At 48.4% G+C, this 14296-nt stretch overlaps 1 protein-coding gene across 2 annotated transcripts in view; it reads right to left on the bottom strand.

The window, feature by feature from the left end:
- Nucleotides 1-1438: 1438 nt before the first annotated feature.
- nrp1a (neuropilin 1a) overlaps nt 1439-14296 on the bottom strand; it is a 52908-nt gene continuing 40050 nt past the window's right edge. The window contains exons 9-18 of one of the 2 annotated variants that reach the window (XM_076138041.1): nt 14010-14154; nt 11247-11578; nt 9942-10086; nt 8103-8213; nt 7369-7419; nt 5026-5169; nt 4656-4933; nt 4430-4526; nt 4260-4313; nt 1439-4069 (exon numbers count right to left, since the gene is read on the bottom strand). In XM_076138041.1, the coding sequence (XP_075994156.1) occupies nt 3783-4069; nt 4260-4313; nt 4430-4526; nt 4656-4933; nt 5026-5169; nt 7369-7419; nt 8103-8213; nt 9942-10086; nt 11247-11578; nt 14010-14154 (1644 nt within the window). In that variant the 3' untranslated portion in view covers nt 1439-3782. The remainder of the gene's footprint in view (nt 4070-4259; nt 4314-4429; nt 4527-4655; nt 4934-5025; nt 5170-7368; nt 7420-8102; nt 8214-9941; nt 10087-11246; nt 11579-14009; nt 14155-14296) is intronic. The other variant, XM_076138042.1, reaches the window with a different exon arrangement.

Below are 14296 nucleotides of genomic sequence, written 5' to 3'. Positions count from 1 at the left end.
GTCAAACTGTTATTATAGAACATCTTCTATCAGTATGACATCAATGATTGTTTAACCAAGCAACAACGAATTTATAACTATTTGAGCTGTTTTCGTTGATTTGTGCCACATAAAAATATAGTTTAATGTACTGAGATGTACTTTTACTATCCGATTAAAAAGTAAAACTCTAAAGCGTCGAGGCAGTGAAACTACGGTTCACTGCATTTCCTGAGATTCTTGATCCATCTAGTGGTCACTTTTGATTACTGCATATCAAGGGCATCTATCTATCTATCTATCTATCTATCTATCTATCTATCTATCTATCTATCTATCTATCTATCTATCTATCTATCTGTCTGTCTGTCTGTCTGTCATGTAGCCATTAGTTTGTGTGAGATTATGAAGACTATACAGTAAACAGAACTAAGTAGATAGAGATACATACACATATTTAAGATGTACTAATGTTTAAAGACATTTAGTATCACAATTACTCTCTATAATGTCCAATATATGTGTGCTTCACCTCCCTCTTGCGTTAGTCGTCTCTTCATCCAGTCTTTCATACAGACTGTATGTGTGTGTTTGCTGTCATTGCCACTGTAGCGTCGACACGTTGAGCTGTGGCCTCACCGGCCCCTCAGGAAAACCGAGCCTCGGTCTCATTTCACTTAATGAAAGACCAGATGTACAAAAGCTGCGCCGCTCTGCAGCTCACATCAGTTTCCCATTAGCGGTCCGCATCCACCCTTCTCCCCACGCCATCATTTCCATGACTGTTTACGACTCTAATACCTCTAATAAATGGGGATTCCTCTCATTAGAGGCCTCACTGGAGTTGTTTCCATAAATACACACAGACTTTTTACATTAATTCTGCAACTGAATGCTTCTTTGCTAAATTTAAACCAAACCTGCAATAAATAATTAATGTCTTGTATTTACTAAAGAAGCCTTTTATTAGATGTGTATCTTAGTGGAGTGATTGCGGTGCGATTGACCTGATCTGTTGGTGATGAGTGGAGTGTCACAACACAAATATCCCCCTTTGATTTTTAAGGCCTTGCTGTTTATTCATTTTTTTCTACAACAGCAAAATCACAGAAGCAGTATTGAAAATAAAAGTCTTACTTTGTTCTTGTGTAAAAAAAAAAGAAAAAATCTGCACAAAATTTTGAATAACAGTACAAAATGAAGCGCTAATATGTAAATGGTGTGTGTGTGTGTGTGGGGGGGGGGGGGGGGGGGGGGGGGGGGGGCAGAGGGGGGGGGGGGGCAGGGTGCGGGGTTTACCGTTGGAAAATCTATGATGCCTTTTTCCATAATGAAAACATCTCAATATTTTGTACATTTCAGAATTATATCATATAATCTGAAACTATATATAAAAAAGATGTAAGAGAAATCAATGTGTTTTTAGTATTTTTGACTTTTTTTCTTTTTTGCAAATGAACGCTATAAACACATAAACCTCTTAAATATATTTATCAGTGCAACATTGTTTCTTTTTAAGTCCACGCTACAGTATCCTTTTTCTCTAGTTTAGTAGACGTCGTTTGAGCTACAGTCCACTGAAAGCGCAGATGGTTCCGGTGAAAGGTGAAAGGTCGCAGCAGAGTGGCCATGTCAAAATCTGAAAGGAACAAGCTGAGAATCTGTTCACCACAGCACGACACACACACACACACACACACAAAGCACACGGATGGAAAAGACGTCACCCTTTCTCAGGAGCCACTTTTTTTTGATTGTTGTGGTGCAAAAACCACAGAGTTCAGAGTCCCGTGAAGGGCCCTGGTGTCCCGACGCAGTCTCAACACGGGGTCCCGTCCCCCTCCAGTCCAAAACCATTTCAATGGCACTGCTCAGTCCATCTGCAAACAAGAGTCTCAACAGAGTTCACATCCAGGTGACATATTCACTTAAAAACACATCAAAAATGAGACCGTCACTCATTGTTCTTTTCTACAGATGTCCTTCCGTTACCCTGCTTGATTTTATGTTCAGAGGTTCGAAGAAGGTGAGGAATCAGGTTCCTGTTCTGCAGTTGTGGTGAGGAAGGAGCGTTGGGTTTAGAGTATAAGTGTGTTGGCGAGAGCCCCCAGTGAACAGGAAGGGCTCAGCATCCTTTGGTAAAGCCGCGGAGAGGCCGGGTGACCTGATTCAGGTGATGCCACTCGATCCCCCCGCCGTACCAGTGTCCCGTGACAATGACATCGGCTCTGACATCACAATGCTATGGCTGCTACACGCCAAATACGTGAAACTCTTTGTGGCCCGGAGAGGCCAGAAGCTACAATACAGCAAGAGAACAACACAAACGGGGTTTATCATGAGATATGTGTGGCTAAAGTAATGATAGCACCATTCTTCAGTTAATGTGTCGACCCCTCCCCTCTCCTTTAATACACTCCTATCATGAGGGAATCGGTAACAAAGTGCATTCAAGCTGCATTGTCAATATAGCATTTGTTTTGCGTGAATAATCCACAGTGACAGTTGGAGGCGGTGAGCTCGGCTAAAGCGAAGCCAGGATGATGGTTGATTGTTATTTGGTACACTGGCAGACAGTTCTACATACTGTTACACCTCTTCTGCCTTCAAAATGGACAATGTGGTTCTTTGAGGCTATGGGAAAGTCGGGCTGACCGGTCAAACTCACAGCAGAGAGACGATGAAGACGTGAGGGAGGGAGGGAGGGAGGGAGGAGCACAGAGTTATCATGTCAGCTCTTTTTTCTTCTTCTTCTTCTTCTTCTTCTTTCTTTGCTCCTTTAGCAGTGTGATGTTATGATGATGATGATGGCTTGAATGCACATTGAAATCACTGTAACATCAGAATCACAAACAAGTCTGGCTCAAGTGAGCGGTGGAGTCTAAACAAAAAGGAAAAAATCAAAACACTGCACCTTCCACAAAACAGTCAGACAGTTGTATTTACACACACACCACCCATGAAAAAAGGGATACTGCAGCTTTTCTCCTGTTTACTTTCTTTAAAAAGGACAATAAAATATGTTAAAACTTATTTACAGTGTGCGGGTTTTGGACAGCAAACAACAAAACAACAAAACAAAGCGCTATGACGGATTGGATCCTGTTTTGCTGATCTTCATCAGATAGATGATGTGCCCCTGTTTCCTGTCATCACAACTCAGAAATGACTCAACACAACAGAGACCAACACAGATGGACTAAAGGCACTGTCAGAACCATACACTGCCATGATGGGACCCTCGCCTCAGAGAGGTCAAAGGTCAGGGGGGGGGGGGGGGGTGAGCGACGGGCACAGATGCCACATCATGGGGCAAATCTACAGTTTTGCCGGATATGGTTCATATAGGAATTTGATACGTCTCTTTCAAAAGTACAAACAACAGCCTTCATGAACTGATAATAAAAAAGGTTTCCTCCCAGAAAACGATAAATATTTGAAACATTATTAATAAATTGGTCTCAACACCAGCATCCGATTGTAAAAATGAATGAAAATCAAAATATAAAATTAAAATATCATCTAAATCATCTGTACATATTTTTTTTTTTCTGAATTGATTTTGTACACAGTGTCCCCTACTGGTAGGTTCCTTTTACTGCACCTCCTGAGAAAAGCACGGTCAGTCCAAACTTCCCATTGGTTCCTGAAACTGTCCCTCATCCAGCAGGTTTAGGGTGCGGGCGGTTCCGCCGAGCCCGCCTGCTCACGGACGCACCGGAGGACACGCCTACAGCCAGATTAGTGCTCCGCCCTGCAAGCTGCGCGCCTCAAACAGTCACATGACACGCCGGGGCCCCGCCTCATGCCTCAGAGTACGAGTTCTGAACATTGAGCTTGTCCTTCTTTAGCTTGACGCCGTCCACCAGCTCAAAGTTATAGTTCTCCAGGGCCGATAAGTTCCTGTCGGACATGCCGCCGTGCGAGCAGGCGCAGTACAGCACCACGCCGCAGATGGCGCCCAGGAAGACGCCCAGGGCCGACATGGCGATGATGGTGATGAGGATGGGGTCCAGCGTCTTCAGCATGTTGCCCGGTGCGGCGATCTCGTTGGTCTCCACGATGTCAGGATAGTCGGTGATGTCCTCAACTGGAGAGGGGAGAGAAGAAGAAGAGGAGGATGAGACGACAGAGAGATGAAGGAGGGAACCTGCATCTAAGGCCTCAAACAGAGAGACTCCATCTTATTACATTAATATGGAATCGACCTATTTGTTCTCAGACATTTACAGCAACCGAACACAAAATAAAGTTCAACCATGCAGAGAAAGAGGACGTACTGATTTCGTTGAGGCGGTCCTCAGGCAGCATGGGCTCTGTGGGAACATCAGGATCTGTCCAAACACAACATTCAGTCAATCTCAACGCCAACACAAACACACCAGCAGAACATAAAACCCTGAGAAGTCTTTGACCGGACGCTGATCTGACATGTAAACACCGGCCTCACCTTTACAGTCTGCCATGCTGAGGCCGCTGAGAACTTTAACATCATCAACCGCGATGTCTCCCCAACTCTTCCTCTCCACCAGACCTTCAATCACCACCTTCGAATTGGACAGAGAGGAAGTTCAGCAACGGGAAACTCAGTAAACTCAAATCCATTTCAGGCAGACGTGGATGTGAAGCTGTATCTGTCAGCAGATGGTCAGCTGGTCACGTGATCTCTCCTTTACCTGATAGGGTTTGATGTTACGCGGCACCAGGACTCGACCTTCCCTCCAGCGGTTACCCTGGTGACCACTGACGGTCCACAGTAGGACATCGGCTGCTCCCTCCAGCGTCTGTTTGCGCTGCTTGATGTGCAGCGTGCCGATGTGCGAGCCGAACATGTGGTACCAGAAGGACACACACAGGTCTGAATCTGGGGAGCTGACCAGAGGACCCACCAGCCGGGCCACCTCCGTCTCCGGGGGACCGGTTGCTAAAGTGTATATGAAGTTCCCCGAGCCGCCTGTTGGATAACAACATCTGGATTAGTGACTGACACTCTCACGTGATGAGTCAGGATCAGATCAGGAGCTCATGTGTGTTTAGAGCCCTCACCTGTGTGGTCCATGTTAGGTCCGGTGTTGAGGGTCGGGGTACCACTGGACTGGATCTGCCACTTGGAGCCGGTGTCCTCTGACGTCCAGCTGCAGAAGGACGGGTCCTCGGCCCAACCAAAGTCACAGGCAAACCACAGGAAAGCTGCAACGTTAAAGAAAGAAGGAGAGAATGTGTGAAAGGAGATCAAGAGCTCTGTCAACGACCCGGGCTCCTGTCAGGGTACGACTGCAGGCCAGACTTCAGGGCTTCCACCTCTCATCCATACCAAACACAAGCACTAGAGGGCAGCAAAGGACTGTGGGATTTCAGTTCAGAGTCCCAGAGTTGGAGCAGAGCTAATTCATCTCACACAGAATGAGGAATCAGACTAAAGGAGGATTAAGACAGAAGGCACACAACAGAGCCATTCTAAGTAAAGGAGTGACATTAGAAACAGACACAGCAGCATGAAGGGGACAGGGTCCACAGGGTCCACAGGGTCCACAGGGTCCACAGGGTCCACAGGGTCCACAGGGTCCACAGGGTCTAGACACGCCGTCTAATTCAGAAAGCAAGATTAATGGAAACCCACAGAGAGCGAGGGCTTTAATGAGAGTAGAGACTTGAGGTTTGGAAACAGCAACAGGAACACATGCCGCGCTGAAAAGCCTCCATAAAGCAGAGAAGTGTGGGAGCGCCGGGCTGCAGCCACTTCTGCTTTTGTTTTGGATGAGGAGAACCTTCCAAAGAACACAAGGGAGCGAGATGGGACAGGACTGTCTCGGCCCAAAGCTCCAGCAGGAGAGACGGTGTCCAAATGAATTTATAAGCCAATATTCCCTTTAATAATGTTTCATAAAAGCTTTAACTGGCCTCTTGCAAGCAAAGCCTCCATTTATCCATTAAAGGCAGGATGGAATTCCCGAGTGGAACCACATTTCAGGCATTCAGCCACTTTTTCTTTTGAGAAATCCCACTCCCAATTAAAATGGCTTTGTTTTTTTTTCAAATGTTCCATTCCTGAAAGACCGACTGAGGCTGAGATGAGCAGCCACATGACTCGCTCACACACACACACACACACACACACATACCAGGGAACCAGAGGAGACGCTCCTGCCATATGCCAATGGAAGAGGCATCTACTGAGACTAGGATGCACACACACACACACACACACACACACACAATGACACATGGTTAAAGTCCCTGAATATGAATAAGTGATTACTGATTTACAGTTTTATTCATACACAGTCTCACGCGCACACACACACACACATAGGTACACACACACACACAGGCGTACGTATACACACACACACACACCTGCACCTCAGCTCTCACTTCCATTTATTATCAAAGCCGGTGACCCAGCAGACAGCAGACAGGCCACACAGCCCAGCTGATGGAGTGGAGGGGGTGGGTGGAGCCTATGGCCCATTAGCCAAGGTCAGACTGGGGCTCAGCCTCTCAGCTGGCTGCTGCCTCAACAACCCACCGAGGGAGACGCCACTTTGTGTCCCACACACTCACACAAATAGATTCAAACCGGAACCTTCTTAGAGTCTTTGGTTTCTCACGATCAGAGCTTCTTCAAATGTATCAAAGGTGTCAATAAAACATTAATATTAGCATTAATTTGTCTTTATTGTGACTTCAGTCATGCATAGATTAGTATAAGTATTATTATTATTATATATTTAACACATAACCTATCTGCTATCCTTTCAAAGGCTCCAATTCGGTTCTGCATGAAAATCTGATGACCAAACGTTTCCTTTTTGATAAAGCATTTGTCCTCTAAATGACCTTCGTTCCATCTTCTCAGCAGCCTGGGTTGCTCACAGGTCAGTAGTCCTGAGTGGCAGGTTTCCTCTCAGTGGAGAACCTTCTTGGAACTCTTCTTTCTCAGACTCCACCGCACACTTCATTTCCTGTGGTCATTTGCATTATGCTTCCCTGTGCTGTGGTGTGTGTGTGTGTGTGTGTGTGCGTGTGTGTGTGTGTGTGTCTGTTTTGGCCCAGTGATTAGTGATTATGCTGAGAAGGCATCAGCAGTGCACCAGTGCTAATCATCAGCTCTCCCTGCCTCACACACACACACACACACACACACACACACAGCCTCCCTGGCCCTGTCAGCGGGCGCCCCTCGGGTCCGTATCATCAGCTTTAATAACACACACTCACGTCGGAGCAGAGTCTGCCTTGAGCTGATAGTCGTTAACTTAGGAATTCGCTTTGATAAATCCTTGAAAATTAAAGTTTGATATTTACATTTCAGCCAACATCGCATTCATTAACATTCTTCAGTGGCAGCACATTCAGAGGAGGAATGGTTGATCTGCTCCTGCTCACCTGGCATGGTGTCCACCTCAGCCGTGGTGGTCTCTGGCGTCGTGGTCCCACCTGACACAAAGCAACACGTGAGCAGCGTTAGTCTTAAAGAAGCATCACACACTTTTCCTGTCCCCGTGCCCTGAATCCATCCATGCTGGGTTCAACCGCCTCCTCAACATGCCATCTCTCACTCCAGACCGTCTGCATTCATCTCCCATCAAACACACACACACACACACACACAGTCCAACACACATAACTGACAAGGTGCCATGCTCGTCATCGGAGACCGCTCGTGAACGGGTGGTGCAGGCAGCGATGGAGATCTGAGGTTGATGGGTTAGTGGGGAGCGAGGCTGAGATGTGTGTGATGAGATGATTAAACAGGCCGGTACAGGGGAAGAGGAAGCGCAGGTGTGTGTGCATCTGTGTGTGTGAATATGCACTCCCTGATCTCTTGTGAGTTTGCAGGGGTGGAGGTAAGAGGGAGGCGGGAGCTACAGGTGCAGCTAATTAGAGCGCTGACTTCCTGTGCACACGGGCGCCGCCGCATGCAGATCTGCCTCTGAGTGCAGCATGAGCTACGGTGTCAAATCAATCTGTGGGTGAGAGCGGTGAAGGTGGTGAGGAAGAGGGGGCATCGATTCAGAGAGAGGGAGACTGAGAGTGAGCAGCAGCAGGAGCAGGGATTGGGGAGTGTGTGTGTGTGTGTGTGTGGGGGGGGGGCAGTCTCATGAGGCCGATGTTAGCACCTGTCACATCGTAGTCATCACCTGTGCCACTGTGGCAGCTCGCCTGGTCGTCGTCACACTCGTCCGACGGAGTGGTGAGCGGCGTCGGTGTGGTAGGCTGGACGGTGGGAGCTGCAGAGAGGAAGAGGAGGAGGAAGAGGAGAGGCAGAGAGGTTAGTCACTGGTTCAGACCAAACTAAAATGTATAAACAGATTTTTTCCTTCTGTAATGTTTTTGGATCATCATGTTGCAGTTGTCATGACATCACAGCACCATGTATTGTAAATGTGCTGCAGAGCTCTGGGTCTTCAGTGTGTGAGCATCTCTTCTTTGATCAGGCTGCAGAGGTTTGTGTGTATAAATATAAGCTGAAGCTGAAATGCGGTGATCGAGCTTCTGAAGCTCAAAGATGCAGAAGCAGGGGCTCGGCTTTAGGCAGGGCCCCTGAAGGCCACAAGGGCCTCTCATTATGGCCGTGTGGGCAAAGACCAAGATCCACGCCACGCTCTGCTGCCACACAACCGCCTGTGTGTGTGTGTGTGTGTGTGTGTGTGTTTATGCTGACAGAGTAGGGAACGGGCTTCCCCACAGCAGAGAGAGAGAGAGAGAGAGAGAGGGAGGAGAGGAGATGAGATGGGAGGGGGAGAGGATGGCACAGACAGATAGAAGCAAGCTGCCTGGAAAATCTGTGTGCATGTGTCTGTGTGTGTGTGTGTGTGTGAGCAGGATGAAATATGAGGCAGATCAGCCCCTGTCAGAGTCAGGGTGGGGAAGGTCAGGGATGGGGTCAGCACTGCACCAGGGGAGAAGCTCACTGAAATAAGGATTTAGCTCCTCTGCTGTGGCTGCACACACACACACACACACATACATACACATACAAACACACACACAAGCACACATTGTCTGTGAATAGTTGTGTATACATGACTACTTGTTTGGCAGAGCAGTTGTGGTTGCTCTGTATGCTTATGTCTGAGTCTGTGTGTGTGTGTGTGTGTGTGTGTGTGTGTGTGTACGTTTGGCATTAACACTGAAAACAAGCATTATGATCTGACTAAAGCTCCCAGTGGGACTCCTGAGGCTTACAACAGAACCGTCCTCCTGCCTCCCTGAAATCCAATATGTAAATCCACTTAGAGCTCAACCAGCACACACACACACACACTCTCACACACACACACACACTCACACTCACATCACTGAGCTGCTTCTACTCTGGTTCAGCTTTAAGAGGGAGCGATGAAGTTAAAAACAGGCCTAATATGACGATAACAAGCTGCTGTGACACAGACGTACAGCCTGTGTGTGTGTGTATGTGTGTGTGTGTGTGTGTCGTCCTTTGAAGGAGGAGAGACATGCAGGAGTTGGAAAGAGTGTGAGACAGGGGGCCCGGGCTGTACTAATCCCAGCCGGCCCACTGGGTTTTCACTTGATCCCTTGTAGAAGCGGCATCATCGACGCCGGCAGCTTTGATGTCACAGAAAGACAAGACAACTGTCCCATGTTAGGATGAAGAGCGGGAGCTGGACAGCTGGAGAGAAGCCTCACACGTCTTTAAATAACCTGGAACTGCTGACAGACAGGTCGTGAGCCAGGAGAATAGATGTGTGTGTGTGTGTGTGTGGGGCCAAACACACTGTAAATACACCAACACACAACCTGTGAGTGTGATTGAACAGAGGGAGTGTGTAAGTGAGGTCATTACTGCTAGAAATGAGTTTACAGTCAAAGGTACTTGGTTTCCAAATACAATTGGATTGAAATGAGGTGGAACGGGATCAGGTGGGTCTGCGTGTGTGTGTGTGTGTGTACGTGTGTGTGTGTTTGTGTTGTGTCTACATGAGCTTCCTCTGTACCTTCGATCTCGCAGCCCAGCAGCTCGAGTCTCAGGCCCATGCCGGCAGGAGTGGACCTCTCTGGGTAGATCCTGATGAAGCGGGTCAGCAGAGACTCCACTGTCCTCAGCTCAGGGGTGTCGTAGTTTGTGTTCCCTTCAAAGATCTGAGGGTGAGAGACAGAGAGGACAACAGGTGAGCGAGCGAGCGAGTGAGAAAAGGCACGATATCACTCATAATGTGGCCGCAGACGAGTCCCTGCCTCCTGAGAGGAAGAGGAAGAGGAGATAGTGAAGGGTGCTGGGCAGATAGAGAGATGATGGCGAACAACAGAAAACAGCAGAAGATCTCTCTGATGTGTCTGACATCTAAAGCGTGTGTGTGTGAGGTGACTGACGCAGGCGGCCGGTGGCAAAGACAGCATGACTTACGCCTCTGTCAAAGGCAACTTCATCTGCCTCACCTCTGCCACACATCCTCCTCCTCCTCTCCTCCGGCCCGGGAATAATGAGAGGAGAGGAGAGGAGAGGAGAGGATGGGCCGAAAAAAGGGAGAAGAGAGGCGAGCGAAAGGAGGAAATAGAGGATTGATGGAAGTGGATTAATGGCTGTGATCATGTGGAGGAGCCTGTTACGCCCTCCGTGCCCGGGAAGCTCTCAGGCAAGGAGAGGAGACGTGGCTAACTAGGACAGGAGGATATGGATCTTCCTCACTCCCTTCATAAATCAAGCATCAGCCCATCTGGATCAGATTTATACCGTTGTCAGGGACACTTGTAATTGGGGATGGGCTGTTGTTATTGCTCTTGGAGGTGTGTGTGTGTGTGTGTGTGTGTGTGTGTGTGTGCTCATATACTGTACTGTTCTTTGTGTGTGTCTGCCTTGAGAAATGTTCCTGTCCAGCCTTTGTGTAAGTGTGTGTGTCCACAAATGTATACTGTAGACTTTTGTGTTACATCGCCCTCCCCTCCTTCTCCATCGCCCCTCCTCTCTCTCTCCGGGGAGGTTTCACTATCCATAGAAAGGGTGTGTGTGTGTGTGTGTGTGTGTGTGTGTGTGTGTGTGGTGCAGAATACAAAGCAGGAGAAGAGGAGCAGGAGAAGAGGAGTCAGAGAGGAGAGATGCTTATCCTAATGTGATTCAAAGCTCTGCTGAAATTGACTCTCGATGACTGAAATGACTCACAGAGTGTGGGATGCTAAACTGTGGCACAAATCTACTAAATGCGTCACAATCCAAAATGCTAATCTGACCTAAGTGAGGCACACACACGTTCCTCTGCAGGTTTACAGTGGGCAGATGTGATGCAGAGGAGATGAACCCTGACCTTTGGCTTGTTGCCGTTGGCGTCCGACACCATCCTCCACTCCGAGCCGTTGTTGCTGTAGCCCAGGCGGAACTTCTTCATGAAGACCTTGTTCTCCCGGTGCTTGCCCCCCTGGATGATCAGCCCCCGCACCAGCTTGTCCTCGCCCAGGTCCACCTGCAGCCACTCGTTGGTGAAGGGCTGAGGCTGGGGCAGCAGGGTCCAGCCCGTCCTGCTGGTGAGCAGGCGGGCGTTCTCCGGGACCCAGCTCCGGTCCGTGTGGGAGGAGGCCGTGATCTGGTTGTCTGTGATCAGGCCGGACACCATTCCCAACATGCCGGAGCAAGGATACTCTGGAAAGTGGGAAGGAAAGGAGAGGCTTAGTTTGTTTGCTGAGTTTGAGCTTCACATCGTATAGGAAAAGGATCGGTGAACGTCAAAGGGAGGAGAACAATCAACCAAAGCCTTTGTGATATAGCTCTGACCCCCCCTCTCTCTCTCTCCCTCTCTCCCTCTCTCTCTCTCTCTCCATAGATCTCATGCATACTAATTCCCGTGCCTGAAGCGATTGTCTCCAGGCAGCCAATTAAAACCCTCCTCTCTGTTGGAGCTTCTACCTCCTGCATTCTGGGAATGCTTTTCCTTTTCATCTCCTGTATCCCCTCCTCCTATAGACACATACTCCTGAACAAAAACAGGCTTCTCTTTGCTGCTGCTGCTGCACTCATCTCCCTTCTGTTCCAGCTGTCAGAGTGGCCGGTGTCTCTCTTTGAGCAGCTTGTTGTTTCCTGTGCACACTTTCCTTCCCTTGTTTTCTTCTTACCTAAACCTGTTTTATTTGATCCCATCCCATTATTCAGCCCCCCTTCCTTCCTTCCTTCTTCCCATCCTATCTTTCCTTACATCCTCACTTCAGAGCAGAATAGGAGCAGATTGTTGCGTTGAAGGTTGTGCATGTTTAACACTGTGATCTGTGATCTTCCCACAGGTTGCTGCTGAACCATAAATCATCTTTTGTTCTTACTTGTGTTGCAACAGTTCTCTGACTGTGAAGATAATATTGACTTAGTACTGTGTATATTTACTTCATTGTCAATCAGAGCCGTTCCAACCTGACCAGCCAATAACATTCCATCTTCAACCACGACCCTGCTGAGGATGCATGTTTGGCTTCATCTGATTGGACTTCTTTGTGTCCATTCATAAACTTTTTGTTCCAATTAACTGCAAGGCAGTGAGTCACAAACTATTGGTCTGTAATAAAGTATTCCCTGCTTCTCCTGCAGTTTGGACTAAAGCAGTTCTGAAAGCAGGAACCAGGCCCGATTCAAGCTTCTTGCTCATCTGACCCAGCTCCTGTGCTGATTGGAGAGATGAAAGTTTGCTCCACAGTCCAAATGGAACCTCAAGGAACAAAACGCTGCTGCTGCTGCTGCTACGGAAGACTTTTGACCTTTTTCTTTCCTAGTATTTCTCTTTCTTTCTTCTTGAGCCAAGGTTCTGTGTGAGACGGATCACAGGAGCTCGCCTCTGGCAGAGCCACGCTGAAGAACTCTACACTGAACACCTTTGATATGGAGGGAAGGAAGGATAGAAGAGAAAGGTGCGTTTGTGACTGAGAGCAGGCGTAAGAACGATCTGGGTTTGGATCTCCTTGACCTGGAATCATCTGGATCTGTTAATTGATGTCAGCTGTGATCTTTAAGGGAGGACATGCGTGCAGGGACACACCCAGGGGAATAAACACATGTGTGTGTGTGTGTGTGTGTGCGTGTTGATTCTGATCTGCTGCCAAAGGGGCCACAGCTTGGGTGTGGGTGGAACATTGGTGGTTGATCGCAGACCCACACACACACACACAAGCACGCACAGGGGCATATTGACCAACATCAGGGTGGTGGACTTGATGAATAAGTATCAGCGTGCATCAGGGGGGGACACAGGTGGTGCAGACCATAATGAGCCTGGAACATTCTGGGGTCTATCTCCTCCTCTCCTCTGAAGTCTGAGTGATGATGAGCCTGACATGTAAAGTAGAAGGCAGCAGCTTTACACCCACTTCAGATGTTGGTGTGTTGTTTTGGCTGCATGGCACTAAAAAGCTCTCTGTGCTTCTTTCAGCTAAAGCTTTTTCCTTTTCTTCTCTATTTCTGCAGGTATTCACAATTCAAGGTAGAACCGGATGAATGGCTCTCTCTCCCTCTCTCCCTCTCTCCCTCTCTCTCTCCCTCTCTCTCTCTCCCTCTCTCTCTCTCTCTCTCTCTCCCTCTCTCTCTGGCAGCGTCCTCGGAGCACGAATGGGGCGCTGACGTCACGGCCGAGGCCCTGCGGTGACTTTGATTCTGTGATGTGTTTACACTCTTTGCTGTGGTCTGGTTGTCTGCCTGACACACACACACACACACACACACACACACACGCCCCAGCTGGGTCCCTGCTGTAGCCGCACTGCCCTCTGCCACTTTATAAAAAGCCCCCGCATATGTAGGAGAGTGATGTATAACGCCATACATACAAGGATGTCAACTCCCACACACTCCTTTACGACGACTTTCATCTCTAACCGCCAAAACCTTTCTCCAATCCACACACACACACACACACACACACACACACACACACAGATGGAAAGTAGCTTCTCATGCCTGATGTAAGGTATTAATGATCAGACATGGCAACCAGCAGGAGCACCGTGAATCAATTAGATCCAGTGCCGTGTGTGTGTGTGTGTGTGTGTGTGTGTGTGTGTGTGTGAATGTATGCATGCAGATCAGCTGCACTAACCTGATATCTTACAGCCGTACACCTCAAAGCGCAGCGCAATGCCTGTTTCCCAGGTAACGGGACGGATCCGGATGAAGCGTGTCAGCGTGGGTTTGGGCAGCATCGTCTTGGTAACGTCTGTTGGGTTGGTGTTGCCTTGGAAAACCTGTAATGGAGGCAGAGGAGAGATGAATTATTGACAAGAGCTCTTGAGTGGAGAGGCTGAGGGGGGAGGGGGGGAGGGGGGGAGGATTTTTCTGGGAGACCTTGGTTTCTGTAGAGACAAAGACAGAAAGCCAAGGTCGAGA

This window comes from Genypterus blacodes, unplaced genomic scaffold (assembly GCF_046128005.1).
Source record: "Genypterus blacodes isolate CSIRO-AG114 ecotype Tasmania unplaced genomic scaffold, CSIRO-AGI_Gbla_v1 ptg000348l_1, whole genome shotgun sequence".
NCBI classification, from domain to species: Eukaryota; Metazoa; Chordata; class Actinopteri; order Ophidiiformes; family Ophidiidae; genus Genypterus; species Genypterus blacodes.
This window is presented reverse-complemented; position numbering and strand designations above follow the sequence as displayed.